Genomic DNA, 24,616 nt, shown 5'->3' with positions numbered 1-24,616 from the left:
TCTTCGTTTGTGGGTTAACTTGCTTAGCTTCTTCTTCTGTGACGACTTCTGCTGCTACTGTGGTTACACGCGTGATTACTGCCAACCAGCGGTTTCGCGTGTCTTTGCACGTCGACGCGGACGGCGACGCACAAGTATAAATGAAAACCGACGCGGAACCTACGCCGTCGCTGCTACGCCGTAGGACCTACGCACGACTATAAATCGCCCTTTAATGGGATAGACGTACCAGCAGAGAGGTGGAGGAGGGAAACGTCATGGGACAGAGATGAGGGACAACCATATATTCATGCTGATTGGTTGTATCACATGACGATGCTCCTCCCGAACTTAGTAAAATAAACGTAAAAAAAAAGTTTAGTGTTTTGTACATTTTGTACCATATTCATCATATTTTAATGGTTTAATCTAATCTGAGGGCCATTAAAGGGACACTCAACGTAAAAAAAAATGCTAATTTTGCAGCTCCCCTAGAGTTAAATTAGCCTGGTCCAACCAGACTCTCGTACATTCATTTAATTTGTACAGAGAGTCTGGCCACGCTCCATTGCAAAGCGTTACTTCCGTTAAGGAGGGTCCATTGTTGAAGTTTAAAACTATTGGATCTGCCCAGAGTCACTTAGGATCTGCCAAAGCCAATCGCTAACGTGTGGTCGTGACGTATATCATGCACCAAAACCGGACGGAAACAACAAGTCAGAATAATCAGACAAACAAAACTTAGCAAACCTGGTTCTTGCTCCGGCTTTAACTTCTGTATATTCGGCAGTTTTGCAACAACGGACCAAATAGCTTTTCTCACGTCTTTCTCCGCTGCCATTACTGAACTACAACTCAAACTGACGCACGACCTCAACGTCATCGTTCTTAGCCACCCCCATCTGTTCGCTGATTGGTCCTGCAGATTTTTGCAGGAGAAAACAAAACTCTATAGAGAAATCCCAGACGTACTGCTGAAGCGAAATGAAAATTAAGCGGAAGCACGTAGGAGGGATGAGCCAGGCTAGAGTTAAATATTTGATTTTTACCGTTTTAGAATTCATTCAGCCGATCTCCAAGTCTGGCGGTACCACTTTTAGCATAGCTTAGCACAATCCATTGTATCTGATTAGACCATTAGCACTGCGCTAATAAATAAATAAAATTTTCCATCAATCTTAGTACACGATGTAACTTCAGAAGAGTCAAGTTTTAAATAGGAAAAATATTGAAACCTTTGGTTATTTTTTAGTGTGATGTTAATGGTCTAATCAGATTCAATGAATTATGCTAAGCTTTGCTAAAAGTGGTGCCGCCAGACCCGAAGATCCGCTGAATGGATTCCAAAACGGTAAAAAATCGTATGTTTAATGTAGGGGAAGCTGGAAAATGAACATATTTTACAAAAAGTGGAGTGTCCCTTTAAAAGCAAATATTGTATAAATCTTCCCCCAGACATCATTTTTGGCCACTACTGTATATGGGTGCAAAAGGTACATTTGCTGTCATTATTTTTCAGCTTTTTTCAAATGGTTATATTTGTACAATTTGAATTTGTTACCCATTGTCATGGACCACAAGATGTTACAGGCAGTAATAATATAATATTTTGCATAAAAAGTGTCTTATAGCTGAAATCATGATTTTCTGTTTTCTGAACTAGTCAATGTTGACAGTATGTAACAGTACTGGCGGTCATACACAGAGTCTCTCTCTCTCACTCTCACTCTCACTCGCTCACACGCACGCACGCTCACACGCACGCACAAACACACACACACACACACACACACACACACACACACACAGTTGTAGTGTTGAGCTGTAGTGCTCATACAGGCAAAGCAAGTAGAAATCCAGCTTGCACCACTTCCCCTAACTCTATTCACAGTTTCCTGTCTTTTCTCTGCTCTCACTGTAAATGAATGCAGCAAAAGTCCAAAATTACAAAAACTAAAGATGAAATGCTGTATCTCCACCCGTTCTACTTTTTCTCTCTGTTTTTCCCCAGGTGTCAAAAGCAGCCGCAGACCTCATGAGTTATTGCGAGCAGCACGCCCGCAGCGATCCTCTGCTGGTCGGGGTTCCCACCTCAGAGAATCCCTTCAAAGACAAGAAGCCTTGCATCATTCTATAGCCACTCTCTCTCTCTCCTCCAGCTATCTCAGTCCCGACAGCGCCCATCCCCGGTCAATGGGCAATTCAGTCCAAAACTTCTTTTATCTGGAATCCACAGTATTCTCCAGAAAATAAATGCCACACTTTTGTCAGTAAAAAAGAAAGGGGGCAATATCTGAACACCTAGCGTCATGTAGCCGGGCGTTGAGTGCATCTATATGAATGAATGTACGCACGCGTGCGTAGTGCGACCTTCATGTCGACATTCATGCATATAGACTCGCCTAACAGGAAGTGGCAGATTCGAAACTATTTCATAAGATTAATACAGTGCTCGAGAGACTGAGAGATGCTCCAGCATGTTTTTCAGTGCAGCGAACGGTGACCTTATTACCATAGGTGATGGAGGTGAGTGAAGTGAGACAGTCACGGTAATGTCGACTGACTAGCTGGCTAGCCCAGTCACACTGTGGTAAACGGTTGTTCAGTGTTAACCCTGCATTGTCAAGTTAGATCTGCAAACTAGATTTGTACGGCCAAAATTGAATCCAGGTATGCTTACCTTTATCGAAACGGCACATTTCACGTTTTACAAAGGGATTCACGACATCAAACCAGAGTTGCCAATATTTTTACGTTTTCTTTCTGGTCCATTTGTGAGCTGTAGTTTTTCTTTTTACATGAATAAAACACGCATTTATTGCTTTTTTCTAATCTTTATACTATACTTCAAAATCCTCAGACACTTAGTTATAAAGGAATAATTTTATATAGCGCAGAGAAAAGTAAACTAACTATTAACGCTTTCCTGGCCTCCTTAAAATATGGTGGTTCTGTATAAATAAATATTTAGTTTAAATTGAATAAAAAAAATATATTTGGATGCAGTCATGCGACCCCCAAAATTTAGTGTAAGTATTTAAGATCCTAATAGCAGAGGCTTGGACCCGCCCCATTATATAGAGTCATTTTAAAATGTATAATCGTCCGACCCCCCCACTAATCCTTTTCTCTAAAACCAAACTTGATTGTAAAATCCACATAGAAGGTAAACATGTACAAACTTTCTTTTGGATATGTTCAGAGGTGTTGACTTTGAGAATAGCTGTTTGGATTTGTTTGTTCCGATTTCTTCTTTCTATGGAAACATGGAATCTGGTCATTTAGTATGATACTGTACAGTGTTTGATAACTAAAGCGCATTCATTTTTTTTGTGTGGATGTTTTATCTTTTAGTAATCCTTGTGTAATATTTCTGTTTCCTCATTCATATTTAACCTTTCAGTTTGTCCTCTTTATTGCAAGGCAGTGAATGAAGAAATCGATTGCTTGCTTGTTCTCTATTAGGGAATGTGAACGGATTGTTGACACTGTACACACAATGCCTACACCCGTGGTGATGTAAGGTACTCACGGCATTGGTACCTGTTCGATAGGCACACGTGTTGAGGTCGTCCACTGTTTGAATGGCAGGATGTTCAGTGTCATGCAACAGGTCGCTGGGCTTGGCTCTGCCTGAGAAGTCACATGCAACTTCGCAAGACGAGGGGGCAAGGTCAAACCACAACTCTGAATGTTTCATACGCACCCGGCACATGATCCACACTCGCCTGCAGTGCGTGTAGTTGGAAATCGGCAGCGTGCACAACAATCCCAGAGCAGATTTATGCCGAAAGTAGAATCGACCCATTGTCCCTCTAGATGATGGAAAACAGCATTGTAGTGCAGCCGAATGGGTCTTGGGAATGGTGTGGTACTGTAATGGGACATAGAGGGGGGCTTGTGCTCTTCACAGCCCACAGGATGTTGTCATTATATTTGACGTGACTAAGACATGTTGAGTGGTCATAAGATTGGATGAGTCATACAGCAGGCCAGTGAACAACAGAGAATCTGCTCTCTATCAGTTGGCACGCCGCGGACGGAGCTTATTCAGTGACATCACTTCCTGTCTAGCGTGAGCTGATCAGCGTGTTTGGCAGAACAGGACATTGTCAGGTTGGTTTTGATCATAGGCTAGCACAGATGTTGACTTCTTTATGAAGTATGCTTTTTAGAAAAATGGTACTGAAGCGGTCACTGGGGCAGTACCTTAAAGGTCCTTATGTGTACTGTTTAGGTACAGATAAATACCTTTGAGGTACTAATATGCACCCTTTAGGTACACAAAGGTGTACTTTCATGAAAGGGCCCGCCCCAGCGACAGCTTTTGTAAATTTTTCTGACATTGAAAGAGTTTTCTTGCAACGGATAAGATACTTTGGGAAAAGACTAAATGCACCGTATTGTATAATGAAGAGTTGTAATTTAAACTATTAAAGTATTATATTTGAAACTTACTCACTTCTCCATTACTAACCACATTACTAAAGGCCAGCGTATGGTCCACTTTTTATGCGTAGGCGAAGGTCCGCGTACAGTGCGCATAACGCAATTTTCTTCTATGTGTCGAACGTCGGTGTACTTGTACGAGTCAAATAAACTATAGTTTGCAAGGCTGTGCGTTCGACCATGCGCGTACACGTAAAGAACAGACTATACTCCGGGCTTAAGACACTTAGAGCAGAAGTTCACATTAGGATAAAGCCTTTCTGGAGAAGTGCATTAATTGCATATTACACAGACATGTATTGAGTGCTACTAACCGTTAAGTTTTAAATGAAAATATGAAGTTTTTTCGCATGATGCCAACCAAACTGTTAAACTCGCTCTACCGTGTTTGATGGTATTACACTGGAGCAAACACTGTGAAAGTCAGCTAAACTAAGTTTGCGTATTAGAAATGATTTGACTCGCAGTTTTGGGATGCACAGTATTATTTTCCCCTCACCACCTGCATAAGGTTACAATAACGCTCCATACTTTAAAGATTTTAAAAAGACCCTGTAATCATTTCACCGAGTAAATGACTTGCTATGTTGTGAAACCCGATGTTTGCAACAGTTTGAGCAAGGGAACGTGTCTACTTACAATTTGTGTTGCGTAATGCAAGAACATTTAAGGTGCTGAGAAGGCCATGATACCTTAACCTTGATTGCTCCATCCCAAACGTCATTTGACTTTTCACACCGTCATCGCTCCCTCATGACCATGAGAGATGACATTTAGGCTTTGTGTGGGTAAAATCTGTAGCCAGTAGATTCAATCTCAGCCTGTGCCATTTCTTTGTGTTTTTTCCTGTGTATGCATATGTATCTTTATGCCTTGATTATGAAGAAATATATCTATTTTTTGTAATTGTTCTTCTCGGATGTGCCATAAATCATGTTTTTCTTGCACACTGTTAATATTTTGTGGATATTGCTGTTTAAAATTGATGATATCGAAAAAGTAGATGAAATAAAGACAAAATGTTACTCTGCATCAATGGGATTTGTCTCGTTTCTTGCACAAAGAAAATGAATTAAACTAGTTTTAGCCAAAGTCATTATTTATTTATGATTTGCTGTCTATAAATCATCCTTCATAATGGAAAGGACATTCTGGTATATTAAATATAGAGTGCCGCAGGGATGACGTATTTTTGTATAGCTCGGAAGTTAGCGGGATACAAAAAAATCCCATTCATTTTTACCATAGACTTTTGGATTGTCGAAAAAATAAGCTCTTTGTTTAAAGGCGGGGTGCACGATCTTTGAAAGCCAATGTTGACATTTGAAATCACCTAAACTAGTACGCCCCTACTACAATGAATCTGGACCTTTTTTCAATAGACCCGCCCCACACATATGCAACAATGCTGTTCAGTAGACACGCCCCTTACTGCTGATTGGCTACAAGTGTGTTTTGGTACTCGGCCCGACTCCCTTTTCAAAAGTTTCTCAAAAATCGTGCACTCCGCCTTTAACAAAAGTTTATGACACTTTCACGTTTTGTCCAACAAGTTAATCTTCACATATGAACACAACCTTTATGACTTTTATATTAGTAATAAACGCATCTACACTTCAAAATTCATTAAATTTGCATTTATTTGTGAAGATTAACTTGTTTTGAAAAATGTTTAACTTTTGTTAACATAGAGCTTATTTTTTTTGCGATAAAACAAAAGTCTATGGGGAAAATTAATGGGCTTTCTGCCGAATGAACCAGTGTCCGCTAACTTCCGGGTTGGCCTACAAAAATACGTACGTCATCCCTGCAGCACTCTATAGACTGAATAAGGTCATGTCATTAAAAGTCTTTAAAAATCTTTAATGCTCGTGATCTCATAATAAGATTATAAGACTTTATCCTGGATTTCACAGACAGGTCTATGCACATTTTGGGAAAATCCAGCACATTTTGCAAACAGTGGCGGCCGGTGACTTCTTTTTTCAGGGGGCTCGATGCGAAGTTCGTCACAACATGTATGTATGTGTGTGGTTCCTTTTTCAAAATATGTGTTCTGCGCGTCGAGTTATCATATGTGCATCACGTGTTTTGTCATAATAAGTGCCTGCTGCAGATGTGTCTAAAGGGTTTATGATAAAAGAGATGTTCGTGTTTGCCAGATACTCACATAATATCATGCGTAATCAGAGTTTTTTGTCTTGTGTGTTTTTTGTGAACATGAGCGTCTCTTTTATCATAAACGGTTTTGACGTCTGTGCAGCAGGCACTTATTTTGACAAAACACGTGATGCACATGGTTCACATGACGCAACCAACACATATTTTGAAAACGCAAGCAACACACATGACACCCGAAACACATATTTTGAATTTGTGCCCCTCGGTTGAGCAGTCACGAGCCGCCAATTTTTGCAAAGTAAATTAATATATGCAAATGCATGCACTCCATACGTAAGCGATGAACATCACTTACTGTAATATTTCATGTCAAGCAGTGCTCTTTTGCAGATATACAGTGCAAAATTAAGATGCATAGAGTATGTCAAGTTTGTGTTTAAACTTTTCAGCATGCATGCTGACCTCTTCATAAAATGAGATTTAAAAGGGCTAAACGGAGGAAAAGTGACGTGTCAGACGCCCTTTTGAAAAATAGCATAAGTGAATCGGCCAATCAGCAGCCCTTGCCTGGTAAACAACCTGCAGCTGCATGTGAGTAAGTGTGACTGCGCTCTCATAGTATTCTGCCCTGACATGTGAGTATGCAGGGAGTGTAGTGAGAGCATGCATGTGTACAATACACATTAAAGCATTTGGGATGGGCTCTTCTCAGAAGAGGACAACAGAGCATGGGGTGGTACATAAAACTAAAGATGTTACATAAGTAGTGTGTGCATGCATTGATAACTATGAGACACAAACATTTGTGCTGGAGGTCAAATATGGGGTTAAATTGACCGTTTTGTTTTGCTAAATACCTTTGGGATTGACCGAGGTGACTTTGAAAAATTCAGCGATGGCAGGACAGAACAAACCATAATGCTGATCTTTATTTACAAGCCACGCAGCAGGGTGGGGCGAAAAATACAAGAGGGGATTAAGGGGGACAGACGCTGTTTTCGTGGTGGAAAAATGACAGTGACCACAGTCAGTTGTTTTTGTTTTGCATGAAGCTAAATGTGTTAGTGTTGCTCGGGCAGAGTCACTATCATTACCACGTAGTTGCAAAGCAATGCTTAATGTCTTAAGGGATTTAGACGGAGCCGGGGCATGTGCAAGTGCATGCATGCTTTTCATTTGTTTACTACAGCCTGTGCCCTGGAAGAATCACCAAAACAAAGTTTCAGACAAACATACGATTCGTGCATAAGTTCTTATTCAGTTTATCATTTATAGCACTAAATTGCATACTTAACATACCTTGTGCGTCAGAAGCAAGATATTGAGTTATGAGCTGTATAATTGCATTTAAAACAAATCAACGCATACAGTATAAAATGCAAGATAAGGGCGACAGTCACATGCAGTGCTGCACAGATGTCTCTCGCTGCCAATATTCGGTATTGTTGCCTGGCAACATCTTTCAGTACCGTTGCCATGTGTATCACCAGTAGAAATGATTCAGACTAACAGAACATACAGTACTGTATGTGTTAGAGCTCGCTACAAATACAAGGCTAATGGTGCAGTTGTACAACATGACCGAATCATTTTGCTTGGCTTGACCTTCTGGCTGATGCTATCAGTGACGGTAGTTTGAATGGGTTTGGGTCAGCTTCTCAGGCTCAGAACGCACTGTTATCCCCCTATCGGTAGATCAAAGCAGACGTTCCCAGCGCCTGTCTGTCCTGCACAAAATCTGCACAAACCAGAGAGGGAGAAAGAAAAAGATCGCACTTTCTGTCATGCCACATTCCATCTTCACCTACAGTTTCCTCTGGAAATCATGGTATGAATATTTTGCATTGTCAGTTCTGACACTCCTTCGATTCATTTTGTCTCGTGACAAAAATGTACTTTTGGCAGGCGACACGTTCCTGCCCCGGTTCCTCAGGAAGAACTACTATCTACTATCTAAAGAACATTGCTATGGCTTTAACCAGTCATGCATTACTGAGCCATTACTAAAGGGTGGACATGGGCAGATGCTGGAACAAATGACTCTGGAATTTATATTTACTAACTGTTTCTCCTTGACTTTCCAGCGCCTGTGTTTCCAGTAGACCTTCCTCTGGTAGGCATGCAGTAAAGTCCACCCTGCATACTGATTTTTTTCCATCTTATGCCTTTAGCAAAACATGTTTTGCTTCTGTTACTGTTAAACATGCTGTGTAAATGCATAAGCAAGTTCCTTCTACATGCAATATATTTTTATAATGCAAGCACTTATTAAGTTTAATACAGAACAAATATTAAATTGGGTGATGGTGCACATTATAAATATGACCTCTGTTGTTTTTCCCAAGAAAGCAAAAGATTAAATGCAGTGCAAATTATGGACAAGGCTTAGATAAAACCAGGATTAGGCCTTAGTTAAATTTGGACACAGATAAGGCACATAAGGCTAGTCCTAGACTAAGACACATGTTGGACCAGTCTCAACTGAAAATATTTCACACTGACGGATGATAAAATATGCCAGTGCCATTGATTTGTCTTAAAATACACATAAGCAATATCTTTTCTAAAAGATGCTTAAAGGGACACTTTCCAGCTCCCCTAGAGTTAAACATTTGATTTTTACCGTTTTGGAATCCATTCAGCTGATCTCCGAGTCTGGTGCTAGCACTTTTAGCATAGCTTAGCATAATCCATTGAATCTGATTAGACCATTAGCATCGGGCTAAAAAAATAACCAAAGAGTTTGGATATTTTTCCTATTTAAAACTTGACTCTTCTGTAGTTACATTGTGTACTAAGACAGACGGAAAATTAAAAGTTGCGATTTTCTAGGCAGATATGGCTAGGAACTATACTCTCATTCTGGTGTAATAATCAAGAAGTTTGCTGCTGTAACATGGCTGCTGCAGGCGTAGTGATATTACGCACTGCCCGAAAATAGTCCCATTGGTTACTTTCAATAGCAGGGGACTATTTTCAGGCGCTGCGTAATATCATTGCGGCTCCTTCAGCCATGTTACGGCAGCAAAGTCCTTGATTATTACGCCTGAATGAGAGTATAGTTCCTAGCCATATCAGCCTAGAAAATCAAATAATACAAATAATGATGTAACTACAGAGGAGTCAAGTATTAAATAGGAAAATATCGAAACTCTTTGGTTATTTTTAGTGCGATGCTAATGGTCTAATCAGATTCAATAGATTATGCTAAGCTATGCTAAAAGTGGTACCGCCAGACCTGGAGATCAGCTGAATGGATTCCAAAACGGTAAAAACCATATGTTTAACTCTAGGGGAGCTGAAAAATGAGCATATTTTCAAAAAAAAGTGGAGTGTGCCTTTAAACATAGTCTAGTCTTGGCTGTGTCTGTGAAACCAGGCCTTAGTTTTTTTTAAAACCACTTTGAAAAACATTCCTGGTGTGCATCCTGAGACTTGACAATGGCACTGATACATTTTCAGATTTTTCAAGGCAAGTTGCTTACAGTTAAGACAGAATAAAGAATATTCATGAAGGGGTCCCTAGATGTTACCGGGACAGTAACCTTTTTAAAAAGTACACCTTTGCACCTATAAAGTTCCTGCTGCTATCAAGGAGTACAAATTAGGTACCATTGGTACCAAATGTACATATAAGTACCTAAAACTGGAACATATTAGGACATTTGCCCAGTTACGCCAGGGACTTTTTTTATTACAATTTCTGACTGCGTAGAAGAAAGTCTTTGAACAAATTAAGGATGTTACCTAAAAGTAAAATACTGTAGCTCTAAAGTCCATTAGGTTTGATCTCTGAGCAATAAATATTTCCTGAGAGCAGTGAGCTTCAGAGGTGACATATACCCTCAGTTCCTGCACATGGGTGGTTACATAAACACGTCCCATAAATCTTTACATTGCAGATCAGGTGGTCTACAGATAATGAATTATCCCGCTGTGACTGAGAAATGCACATGTCTTCATCTCACCTAATAATCAACATTTTGCCCTCAAAAGGGCACTTCATAATCTCTATCATAATAAGATATGGTTTATAAAAGGAAACGTGTCCGTGCTCTGAACTGAACTGCCTTACATGGTCCTTGACAAGTGCTTGTCAGCTTTACGACACATCCTGAAACGGATACAACTCACAGATAAAGCATTCCCATCGTTCTGTGCAGTGTGCACGGTCAATAATTTACATAGACGGCAGATTACCAGGAAGTTTCAGTCTGGAAACTAAACCCATATATGGAGAACAGTTAGTAATTGTGTTTGAGTAAAACATGTAACGGCATGTTTCTTGAAACTCAGTTTTGTCATCTGCATCAATGGAATGCATCAAGAATTATAAGAATGTACAAACCTCCTTGCCACCTATAAAGTATTATTGACTACACGTGATGTTGCATACATTTAAATGCCTGTCATTTTTTTTGCTGTACCTTTTGTACAAAAGCAGACAAGTGTGAAATTAATTTGTGTTACTAATTCATCACAGTCTAGGCCTCTGAATTAAAGATATCCTCCATAGTTGGGATATGACAGTGACCTACCGTGCCCCCAACAGTACACATATATAGCAAAAAGATCTGATTTATCTCATCTGCTTGTTAGTGCTCCAAAAAGCTCTCTGAGATTATGGACACAGCCAGAATGTGTAGTGTGTGTGTGTAATGTTGGGGGTCTTCAGGAGCAAAGTATGTGACCACTGATTCCAGAGAATACAAACCGAACAGATTCAGTCTGTATTACTGATTTACTTCATTACAGTATGAGCAGGGGTGCAGTTTCAGGATGGATAGGGCAAGGAACCCCCCTTTCCAACAAATAAAAATTACGCCCCCCCCCCCTATATTTATGCTATGAATAATGAATATATGTACAGTTGACACTTCATCCCCCCAATGTTTAAACCAAATCTACACCCTTATTACAAAAAATTATCAAAGAAATGGTCCCAAGCTGACAATTTTAAGCTAAACTGTCAGAAAAAAAGGTTCAAAACTGTACATTTTCTGTGGCTGTGTTGTTATGTACCTTTGGGGGCATGCACACCAAAACATTTAAAAGTGGTTGAAAACGTCAAGCGGATGCCGACTGTGTCCACTTTCCAGCAGATTTTCAGCAGAGTAGCCATGAAACTTCTGCTTTGTTTACAAGTCGTTAAACGATGGGCCAGTTGGTTGTTGTGATATTTGTCCCGCCCCTCCTCCACTGTAATTGGATGGTCGAATCAGAAGTGACATTGACAAGCTGAGCATTTCACCCAAAGTTTAAAAATTTTCATCTCTGGGCACTCAGCGATAAGCGGAAAAAACGCCAAGCGCGGGCGCTCAACGTTGGCGTTTTTGTTTATATATATTTTTGGGGGCATTTGTCTTTATTTCATAGACAGTATTTAAGAAGACGACAGGAAAGTACAGGGTGGAAAGAGGGGTATGGGATCGGTAAAGGACCTTGAGCTGGGATTCGAACTTAGGTCGCCGAAAGTGCGTCTGCACCATATGTCGGAGCACTTGCCCACTACACCACTGGCTCCAACAGGTGCTGGCATATTTAAAAGGAGCAGCGCTTCCATTGGAAACAATTGAAAACATACACCGGCGTAAACGCCTTGGTGTACGCTCCCTCACATGTATACATAACATTGTACAATGATGCACCTTAATTATCTATTGTGTACCTTTACATAGATAAATGTTTTGTACCCCTAAAATTGAACTTTTTTAACAAAATTGTTCATTAAGGTACACAATATGTCCGATTGCGGCACAGCAGCGCGACTTGAGGCTAGTAAGGCCATCCCAATTCAAAGGATGCTCATGCCGAAGCCTCAAAAGACATCCTTATTTCTCTGTGCTGTTAAGGATAGAACGAATTGATCCTTAAAGCCGAAGCTATCCCAAGATTCATTGCGCGCCTGCACAGCTGCATATAACGGCTGAATATTCTAAAATAAACAATTAAAACCTTTATTAAATAAAAGTGTGCATTTAGCAGAAAACTGTTTTCTTGTCAATGTTTTAGTATTATAAGTTATGTTTTGTATTAATATTTTTATGTTTATGTTGCGTATATTTCTAAGATTGATTAATTTGATATTGTTAAATAATTTGATATACATCAACATGTTAATATTTTCTAAAATAAATTAATATTTTTCCGATTCCATATTTATTTTAATAGGTCAGAAACGTCTCCGCTGTGTCCTGCTGACAGGCGCGGTGGGCGCGTGCAGCAGGTGACACAAATGATGGGTTCTCCGAAGGTAAGACCGTCTCATTTCGGTTCTCTTCGTGGACTTCTAAGGACTTCTGCCATCTTGAAACACAAAGTGTTCGCCTTTTAAGGTCGCATCCTTAGAAGGACGCAGCCCTTGAATTGGGACACAGCTATATTGTAACCCAAAAAGTACAACATTTCAATGTGTTGTACACCTATAAAGGTACAAAAGGGAACCTTTGAGGGTACCACCTTTGACAGAAAGAGGTAACATTTTGTATAGGAACTTTTTAGGTGCAGGGTACCTCCCCAGTGACAGCTAGGAAGCATCAAGTGTGGGTACAATAGCATTGTTCCCAAAGATTTCATGATGTTGTGAATTTCAAAGATAAAATTGCTAGATTTTAAACTTAATTCTCATAAATTAACTCAAAAGAAAATAAATCTGCCCTTTATTTTAACATTGTTCCAAAATGCGATTGATTATGATAGCTTTTATAAAAACGTGTATATGTGTAGCAGGAATGTGCTCAGCACTTTGTGTCTATTAAATCCCATCTAAGCTGTTCGTAACTAAAATAATTGGCTGTGGCTCTATACTAAGATTAACATTTCCTGTGCATCTACTACCACACCCTGGAAAAGAGCCAAAAAACAAACAATTAAAAATGCTTTTGTTGCATTTCAGGAGTTATAAATATAGACAACTACCATGGTCAATATCATTTAATACATGACAAAAATGCCAAACACTGTGCAAAATCCTCTTAAAGCGATAAGACTCGTGACTAGTTACATATCTAGCAGTTAAGTACTTATTTTTGATGAGGGTGTAATCAGTTTACTGTACGCCGGCCGCCCAGAATGACCTTTGGAGTGAGGAATGTTAGGAATGCAAGTTGTGCTGCATGTCACCGGCAACGTGGTGTGGAATTCGAACCGTTTGCCTCTTTCATACCGGCTTTGTAAAAATTAACCAATGCTACAGAGTCGATTTAACACAGCAGTGCATGTTCTCCATTCTTGTGAAGTCTGATTTAAGATCATGGTTTTGGATATATGTCACTGGGGCAGTACCCTTTAAGAAAAGCTCCTACTATGTACCAGGTATTTTAAGGTACAAATATGTATACATTTGGTACTGATATGTGTACTTTTGAAAGGGCAGCAAGGCACCTTTATTTTTAAGACTCGAGTGTATGCTTGCAGCCCCTATATGCCCCATGCTGTGTTGGTTTCTTTCCCATCTGTATTCTCAGTGCAGGATTAACCTCAAGTATTGTAACTTCCCTTTTTCTGTGCACTGTCACAGTTTATCTGGAAGCCTGTCCACTCAGCACACAAAGCCCACTTCCTGTTAGCGTACAAACGTATTTGTGACGAAATATTGGTGACATTTACTGGAATAAGGTTTTGTACCGTTGGAGAATCCTGGACCAGCATATGAGTTGCAATATTGAGTATTTTTTTAAAGGAACAGTGACAAGTTATAATCATTACATTTATGCATCTGGCACGCTTTTATCCAAGGTGACTTTCAGCATTACAAGGTATACATTATTTTATCAGTATGTGTTTGAACCCATGACCTTTTGTGCTACTAATACAATGCTCGACCATAAACGATACAGGAGCAATAAGGTAAGATGTACTGTGTATAAAACTGATAACAACATTATAATAACACATGCATGTGCACGATGTACCAGACACACAGAAAAAAACAAAGCCTACAATAATAACTGAGGTGTGAATGCAAAAATCTGCAATGATGATAATCCAAGGAGTGTCTACTTATTAGATTGATTATTCTCTCTACAATATGCACAACATAATGACTTCACAGCGCATATAAAAAGAGTAAACAATTGTGTAATGTGTCTGTATCCGTACCTGTAATCCGCTTTTCTGCTTGTTACAGGAATCATGAAAGGACCCAGCTGGAAGCGAGATTTGAGGTTCAAAACACTTTCCATTCTCTGCAGGGAACAACATGTTCACAGTCAAATAATGTAGCACTCAGTACTTTAGATGTACAAGATATTATTCATAGTTTTTCATATTATCTCCAGGCATATTGTAAGAGAACAGTTTGTGTTGTTTCACAGTTGAGCTGATGTATTAGCAAAAATATATCTCAGTGTCTGTACTTGTACATACACAAGACAGACACACTTCCATTGTTATTATCCAATTTGTCTCACGAGTGCAAAAACCCATGCACCTGCATACCCAGACAGTTAGCAGCAGTCTGCCAGACACAGACAGTTAGGTGCATGAGGGCCGCTGAAGGTTTGCTAAGCCATAGAGATGACTAAATGATTAGATGTGTAAGTGTTGAGGATCATGCTGTCTCCTGGACACCCGTATACACAAACGCCTGGCTGTGATCCAGTCAGTCAAAGAGCTTCACACAACCTTCTGTGAACCCTATTCATTTTTGACACATTGTTAGCATGGTGACTACAATTTTTGCATAGCAACAGTGTAATTGATTGAAAAATCACAAATTAGATGTAAATGTAATGGAAATTAGATCTACTTATTGTAAAAAGTGAAAGCTACTCTACTTAAAAAAAACGAAAATCATTTTTTAGAATTTCAACTTTTACTTTTGACAGTGTATCTTTATTATTAATTTTTTCCTCATAGACATCAATGATATTTAATGAAAAGCAAAGTGGTACTTTTGCTTAAATTTACTACATCTCACTTTTCTCCTGCAAAGAGACCCCAGCAATCTCACCTCTAGAGTTTCAACATAACGTCTCAAACTGGGCTCATGTTTGCCAACATACCAGAGATTTGCCAAGATACTTAAGACTCGAGTACAACTTCTGAATAACTTTATTTCAGTATCTGGCTTTTGCAGATAAAATACTTTGTTAGAAGCTGATTTAGTATCATCTATCCAGAAACAGCATGTTTATACCTGTATTAAACTATTTAAAAAAAAACTAAATATGACTCTACCCTGCCTTTAAATAACACTGATGAAATAGTACAAGACTGAGTCATCAGATTTAACCATTCTACAATTTAACCCAGCCTACTACTATAGATGGTTTCAGCAGCAACAATATAAACAAACGTAACTTCCGGTAAACAAAGAATTAATAACAGACATTTTAGAGTAGTTTTTTTATAACTATTTTTGTAAGTGAAAAAAATAACAAGGATGGGTCCCCAATGCGCCCCCCTGCATTTATTTCTACTGAGGAAGGTGTATCCCCAACTACAATAATCACAACTCCCTGAATTTTTACATGTTTGGTTACACATAAGTAATGTTAGTTATGATGAGATAATATCATAAAAGGTAAAATAACCTAAATAATTGTTCAATCTTACTTGTGAAAGTAATCCCATGCAATCTGGTATCAATACAACGACAAGGCGCGTGCATCCGATTATTATCCAAACATTTTATTTTCGACAAGGTATTTGTTTCAGAGATTAGTTTAGCCTTTAGATAAATAATACAGACCGGAAGTTCAGTTCGTTACCGCGGCAACGCGCGTGCGTCCGATGTAACCTAGATGAGGAAGTTTGTTTACCATATTTGTAGTATTTTGTTTTTGCCTATTCCGCGTTTGTATTTCATTATGTCTGTGGTTTTATCTGTTTAAATGCTGACCCGTACACTTCCAGAAAAACTCAACAGCAGGAAACGAAAGTTAAGCCGACCTCTTGTTTTGTCTGCCCTCAGTTAAAATGACCCGCACACTCAGAGTCAGTGAACGCGATGACCCGAGGTGATCAGATGACCTTTGATCCTTAGTGCTTAAGGAAGATAAGCAGAACAAAAAAAGGTTTGCTAACAGTGAAAAAAATTTTGTGCATTGTGTCTGGACATTTTGTAACCTAAAATTAAACCAGATAAAAAAATATATAATGCAAACAAAACCTCAGTAAACAAAATGTTAAAACTATGAGAAAAATAAACCAGCAGGATATCCTTTATCCGTTGTACATGGGTGATGATATAATTTCTATAATTGTTATTTTTTTAGCTTTTTTAATTTTTATATTTTTAATATTTTAATTATTTGGTATTCATTATCACAGATCACAAAACGTCATAACAATGTAATATTTTACATTTTAATATATAGCTGAAAGTCATAATATCCTGTTATTTGAATTGCTCAATGTCAGTTTGTCCAATTATAAAATAATCAAAATATAACCATTGAAGAAAGCCAAAAAAATAATGACTTTGAAGACCAAATATACATGCAATTATATAATCACACATATATTTTACAATAATTTTTTGTTACAATAAAAATCCCTAGAAAGCACGTTTATACACACATATATTCTTAAAAAATGTAACCTGAGTGAGCAGTGTGCAAAACAAAATAATATTACAAGTGTCCTTTCTTTTAATAAGCATACATAATGAGTCTCGCATTGTTTAAAAAAATAGAGGGTTGAGCCTCATTTTGTATTCAGCTATACCCTTTATATTTTAGTATATATATTTTTTTTTTAGTATATACTTTATATTTTTAGTATATTTTAGTATACCCTTTATAAGTGGTTTCACTTCATAATCTGCACAGGGATAAATCAATGGTGTTATCAGTTTATTGCTCAAACTGTTAGCCGGAGTTTACTCTTGAATATTTGCGCAAAACGTTTTCAAACTCTATTGCATGATCCAAAAGTATATAAAAGTCAGAAAAAAGGTATCAGGGTAAAATCTGTAATACATTTTTTTTTCAGAATCTGTTTACACACACTATAAAAAGTGAAAGTCAGATCAAATAAAAATTGACAAAACATTTTTTTTTTCATTTTAAGTTAGTAAATAAAAGGTGACTAATTTTTTTAAAAATACTTTAATTGGTAACACCTAAAAAATGTAAGCTTTTCGTCTTCATTTTTTGCTTAAAGTGGGAAAATTTTAGTTGAAATATTTATTTTTAGGTGTTACCAATTAAGTTAATCCAACTTTAACTTTTTCCAGTGCAGCAGGATTGTAGGGGGGTTTCCCAGACAGGATTTAGATTAATCCAGGACTAGACCTTAGTTATATTAGGACATTTAAGTAGATTTTACAAACCTTACACAAAACAATACTGGTGTGCATACTGAGACAAAACATAGGCACTTACATATGTTAAGATATGTCAATACAAGTTTTGAAATTAAGGCAGCTCAACATGCATTTTGGTCTGAGACTAGTATAAGTCCTGTCTGGGAAATTACCCCATAGAGTTAAACCTGACTGCATTTCTCTCTCACGCAGTGTTTATGACCTTAACCCCTGTAGAAATATTCAGTTTGGCATTAGTTGCCGCCTCTGCTGATTGCCTCAGACTGATTGATTCCTGTAGAGGAAACAGGAGACTAATAATTGCTTTCACATATGAGTACAGAGAAGTGTTCAGCTGAATGATTTATTTCAGACAACACTGAAGTCAGATCTGCTTATTAGTGGCAGTGAAAATAAAAAGAATGAGTTGCTCTGATCAAGTCAAGCTCCAACGCACTATGACAAGATTTGTTTAATTAAAAAAAATGAAGATTAACAACATGCGAAACATATTCACTCCAACCTATAAACATTCTCATTGCTAATGATGTTATTATGTACGTTTCCTTTATGTTCTCCTTTCCCCACCTTTATAGGCCACATCATCTGATTTATTACTGCACGTGTTCATGTGTGTGGCTTTATCTCAGCGTCAGATTACATGCTCGGAGCTGTCGGACGCGTGTATGACTTCCCACTGGCTCCTTCAGACACTTCTGCTAATCCATCAGTCACAGAGAGTCCACGTGTTCCCCTTTTCCTCTAAAGCTTCAGTTTAAAGGCATAGATGAATGAATCTGCATTACCAGACAGATATGGTGTTTCCCTAGTCAAAAACCTACATTTATAGAAGAGGAAGTAGAGGAACCTCTGAGTGCTGTTATCAGGGTATGACTTGCACTAACAGAGAAATCACAGTCATAAAATAAAGCGCCACTGTATGATAACCATTCTGGTTATATAAACACAATACAGACAATTATTAACCTCCACCACCAAACTCAGGACTGGTTCCTCAGAGGTATCTGTACAGAAATGGTACATATTAGCACCTTTTAAAAGGTACCGTCCCAGTGACAACATTTGTATCTTTTTTCTAAAAGAGTGCATGATAATATAACTATGTGAGGAAATGTATTGAGCACATTAAATGCTTCATAAAAGGATTTTAAGAATATTTTGTAATGTATTTTTTTTATTGTGTCATTCATTGTTTGCAACACTTTACAATAAGGTTGTTTTTGTTAAAATTAACTAGCAATGAACAATACTTTTACAGCATTTATTAATCTTAGTTGATTTACTAATTCCTTTTTTAAATAATTTTTTTTAACTTTTAACATTTGTTAATGTGCAATGAACTAACATGAACAATTGTATTGACATTACATTAACAAAGACTTGTTAACGTAACAAAGAATGTTAGTTCATCTTAATGCATTTGTAAAGTGTTGTATATTTATATATTTTAGTATGTCGCTGTAAAAATGTATTTTCCAAATACTTTTCCATTAATAATCTACCTGAGGTCTGTTTTGTCTGAGGTCTGAGATAAAAACGGTGGCAACATCTCCAATATGATGGAACAACATAGATTAGAAAAGCTTTTATTGATGCTGTAACCGACAAGGTATAACCAAGACGTCATTTCTATAAAAAATAGCTCTCTGCTTTGTGGAGTAAAGAGCGTGGCTTGTATGTATTTTAATCTGTCTGCTTCTGTCTTCTAAAGGTGCTGTTTCTAAAGTGTGGCTTGCGGCTATTACTGTATTCTGTTCTTCCGTATTTGTCTACCATTAATCTCCAGTGTCGTAAAAGGAAATGTGACGTGGTGACAACAGGAAATGTGGTCTGTAAAAGGAGCGTTTGAAATGCTTATAAGTGTCTGTGCCATAGGTCTGGCTCAAGGTATAAAAACAGGGTCCCATTGCGTCAAGGAGAAGGGTGGGTGGGGGCAGATTAAGGATTTTTTGGGGGTTTGTAAACATAGAGATGCGGTTAATGATAAGAACTCAACAGCTGTCCATCAACAATATCTCTCATAGGTTTTATACTTGTCTTCTCTGACCCCTATGTGTACTGTAGATCAAAAGTTTCATAATCTGGCATCAACAAACCTGTGACAATGCATCCTCACCACTAAAGAGACAAATAATCCCCTTGGTCTAATTTTTATGATTGTTTATTTGTATTGCTTTAACATAAAATTGTTTATTGTTTAACATTATCAGTGGGTTTATTGAGTTCACATTTGACAAAACAATGCATAGTCTATGCTGGCTGTGCTTCTAAATTTAGATATCAACACAAAAGCTATAAATTCGTGCTTGAGGCTTTATGTATATCTCAATTATATGAACCGCTTCAGAGATAAAGTACTTCAAACTACTCAAAAACATTTCATTTCTCTGTATCATGTGACTGATCTGTTTTTGTTTCATTAAAGTGGTCTTCATAATGGACGCTTTGATGTGATGGTCTTTATTTTTTGACCCCTGACTTTTGCTCGGTCGAACACGAGACCATTAATGTGTCAGCCTGCATGTGACTCTATACCAACTTCACGCTATGGTTGACCCCAGTCATGGATTCAAGATACAATTTCATTTATCTTGACCTAAAAACATAAAAATAGCTTTTGAGGTTAATGTTAAAGGGACACTAAACTTTTTTTGAAAATATGCTCATTTTCCAGCTTTGAAAGTTATCAAGGGGACTATTTTCAGGCGCTGTGTAATATCATTGTGTTTGATTATTACGTTGGAATAAAAGTATAGTACCATATCGCAACTTTGATTTTCTGTCGGTCTTAGTACACGATGTAACTAGCAGAAGAGTCAAGTTTTAAATAGGAAAAATATCGAAACTCTTTTGTTATTTTTTAGCACGATGCTAATGGTCTAATCAGATTCAATAGATTATGCTAAGCTATGCTAAAACTGATACAGCCAGACCCGTAGATCAGCTGTATGGATATCAAAATGGTAACAATCAAATGTTTAAAGGGCCGCGCACATTATTATGATAAATATAACATGAACTATAACAATAACTATATTAGCGTCCACTTTATAACGATAACTTTATGCCAATTCACTTACGCGCGGGGCACTCACGCAAATACTTGCCTTTAATGACATTAACTTTTATTGGATATTTCTTGTAATAAAAACTTTTGCAATTGTTTACATGTCACTGAATATGTAAATATGCTGTTCTTGTTGCATTTACACAGCGGGCAACCAGCAGTCCTCAACACGCTGCGCTTTGTGTAAGTCTAAACAGTGAATCTAGTTTGTGTAATCTAAGTTAATATCTTACCTTTTGGCGTAGTCAGTGTGGTAGAAAAAAGCATTACGTAGTGAATTTCATAGCAACAGCATCAGCGCTGGATACCTGAGGTAATTTTATTTTATAGATGCCCGCATTGAGTTTTCCCACTGTCATTTCAAGTGTGCATGCACTTGAAGTTCAAATAGATTTGATTGGCTGTCAATGGTTTATTGTTCATCAGGTGAAAAATAAAAACACCCTCAGAAAGTGATCCCAACGATATCGTTCGCTATATCTTTATCGTTATGGTGTGGGCTCCGATTTTGTCTTTTTATATAAAAATCGATTTTCGAAACTATATTATCGTTATTGTTATAATGTGAACGGCCCTTAACTCTAGAGGAGTTGAAAAATGAGCATGTTTTCAAAAAAAGTGGAGTGTCCCTTTAAGAAACCATCTAAGCCTCTCCGTATTTACTGAAAGTACCATAGAAAAAGAGATTTAACCTGTTGTTTTTTATAAATCCTACATTGTAAAATGTCTTAAAATGGGCTTTCCCTGAATATGCATGCTGCAAATATCCTGAATCTGATGTGTGGTGACCCAGAATATGAGTGTTTATGTCTAATTTGCTCCACGTCTCAGTGAATATTTGAGTCACTATGAACAATTATAGCTCCTAGTCTAATAATAGAGCGTGCAGTCAGACTATTCATAGCTGGGGCTGTTACCTCTGTATATAGCCAGCATCATTGTAAAAGGGCCGGGCTATTGCTGCCATGGAAAACGGCCTTCTGTTCCTGTTTTTCTTCTATTTTCTCACTTTGGCTTGACGTCAGCGCAGCCCTGAAGTGCGCAGCTCAGCACAGCAGTCACCGAGGGTACACGCCATACTTTAGTCACGTCTGTCTGCAGAATACCCTATCAAAGTTGGCTTTGTGCATGGAAGAGAGCCCTTAGGGCAGAAAACATTGTTTTCTCAATAACTCTTACAATGAAGATACAAATATATATCTGTCTGTCTGTCACTAACTGATCCATACCCCCAAAACAATGGCCTCTCTTTATGACTTTATAAAGCGGGTGATTTATGCTCGCTAACTTTCATCTCATCACATGCCCTGAATCGCAGCATTGTTTTTTACCTTTCGAGTGCTCCTTCAGAGCCAAGCGTTTTTTTGGCACAAGGAAATGGTAAACACTGCCACATGTATGAACAGTCCCTGTATTCTTTCTGTGTGGAAATACAGGCACGCCTTTCCACCCATCTGTGTACGGTAAAGTTTGTTGTCAAGGAAAGATCGATTCTGAGCAGTTGTTGATTCAGGCGGACTTCTCGGACTCTGAGTCATATGTCTTGCATTATTCACTGGCGTACTAAAGTTAAAGATTTTCTACAGAAACTTCATCAGGCCTATAAAGAGGATATAAAGAGGACACTGAGGTCATGGTGCTTACGTCGTGATGTGCAGTGAAGACAGACACTTTCATCCAGTCTGTTTGACTGACTGAAAAGTTAATGGGACAATCGCAGGTTATATGATCTCAGCAGACCCCTCCTACATGTTTACTGTGGCCTCGAGTCAGTCTGACCTTTCAATGTGACCAATGAAAGGTCAGCGAAGTCAGAGAGTTCTATCTACGGGCCAAATTTTTGCCCTTGTTGCGGTTGTTGTGTGGGTATGTGTGACCAAAAGGATACTGGTGAATGTTTACGTGTCAAATCTATATAACATTTATTTGCAATAACGTATAAGAAGCCTGCTATAGTGTTAATATAGTCAAGGCTTAAAGGGACATAAGAAAATATTCTCATTTTCCAGCTCCCCTAAAATTAAATAACTGATTTTTACAGTTTTGTAATCCATTCATCTGATCTCTGTGTCTGGTGCTACCCCTTTTAGCAAAGCTTAAAGGTATAGCGGAAGATTTTCGTTTTCCAGGTGGATCACCACTGTTATTGGTCATCCCAGATGTCAATCATTCTGATGGTATGTTGACGTATAACCGTCGTACGTGCTCGCTTCTACGTTCGCTTTCTGCACATGCAGATTTAATGGATTGTGCTAAGCTATGCTAAAAGTGCTAGCCCCAGACCCGGTGATCAACTGAATGGATTCCAAAACGGAAAAATCAAATCTTTCTCGAGGGGAGCTGGAAAATGAGCATATTTTCCAAAAAAGTGGAGTGTCCCTTTAAGGGCCTTGTTAGCAGTGGTGCCGGTGCCCAGTGACTCAATGCGAAGTTCATCACAACATGTATGTAGGCCGTCATTTGTGTGGTTCGTAATTTCAAAATATGTGTTCGAGTGATCCTATGTTCATCACGTGTCTTGTCAAAATAAGTGCCTTCTGCAGACGCGTCTAAAGGGTTTATGATAAAAGAGACGCTTGCATTTGCCAGATACTCACATAATCTCATGCGTAATCAGAGTTTACTGTTAAGGGAGTCTCTTGCGTTTATTTTGTGAACGTGAGCGTCTATTTTATCATGAACGGTTTTGACGCATGTGCAGCAGGCACTTATTTTGACAAAAACACGTGATGCACATGGTTCACATGACGCAAAAACACATATTTTGAAAACACAAGCAACACACACGACACTCCGAACACAAATTTTTAATTTGCGCCCCTCGGAAGAGCAGTCACGAGCCGGCACTGCTTGTTAGGCAGGAAAACACAACCTTAAGGGTCCTATTGTTTTTATGAAACAGATACTACATAGTAAAATATTAAGGATGCAAATGTTTACTTTTTAAACTGAGTGATTTTGTTAAATGCTGTGGTTTTGTTGTTATAGTTCACATGTTGCCATGTGAAGTGTAACAAAACATTGTTATGCAACAAACTGTGCAGTGATTTTAATAGTAGTTTGGTCATAGCTGTGATTTATTGTAAATAAACCATGGCTATGGCCAATCAGCAAGGACTGAAACTATCAGTTATAAAATGTTTTTCCAAAAGATATATTACTATGACTGTATGCCACTTTTTTGGTTCTGTTATTGTTTCTGGTGGCCAGCAAACTGTTTAAAATACTTGTATGTGTGCATATATGTATGCAGTTTATGATCAATTACGGATCATATGTGATTTTGCCTGGCTTACATTCCTTACATTATACCTCTCAGAATGCACTTATATTTAAAAAAGCAAGTGCCTGTCTGCAGGAGTATGTCAAACAGTCTCAAACAGCTGTGTCCTCATGGATATTTTTGCACGGTTTAAACAAGCCCGCCTTTCAGAAACAGTACCCACATAGTATTGTGCATATTGCTGGGTCTAGAGTGCATTGCTGACAACAGCAACACATAATGCAGTCCTACAGAACCAATAGGAGCCCTCATTTCCTTCATGTGCACTTGAAATAACTTTGCAAATGATATATATCTGGTAATCATGTCAAATTGAACAAAGATCACATCAACTGTATGGATGCTTTGTGAGGGAGTTGGTCACTTTGGCCTACAGCCAACTGCACTACTCTCCAATAAACTCCTTTTTAAAACAAATGTATATAGAAAACACACCAGAAACTAA

General features: G+C 38.2%; 1 protein-coding gene across 1 annotated transcript in view; it reads left to right on the top strand.

Annotated features, from left to right (window-relative positions):
- The window catches only part of gng7 (guanine nucleotide binding protein (G protein), gamma 7), a 33,030-nt gene extending 27,570 nt beyond the window's left edge, over positions 1 to 5,460 (top strand). The window contains exon 4 of the mRNA XM_065277208.2: positions 1,991 to 5,460. Coding sequence (XP_065133280.1) covers positions 1,991 to 2,116 — 126 coding nt within the window. The 3' untranslated portion in view covers positions 2,117 to 5,460. The remainder of the gene's footprint in view (positions 1 to 1,990) is intronic.
- The last annotated feature ends 19,156 nt before the right edge of the window (positions 5,461 to 24,616 follow it).

Source organism: Paramisgurnus dabryanus, chromosome 6 (assembly GCF_030506205.2).
Source record: "Paramisgurnus dabryanus chromosome 6, PD_genome_1.1, whole genome shotgun sequence".
Taxonomy (NCBI): Eukaryota; Metazoa; Chordata; class Actinopteri; order Cypriniformes; family Cobitidae; genus Paramisgurnus; species Paramisgurnus dabryanus.
Note: the sequence above shows the minus strand (reverse complement) of the source record. Positions and strands in the feature narration are given on the sequence as shown.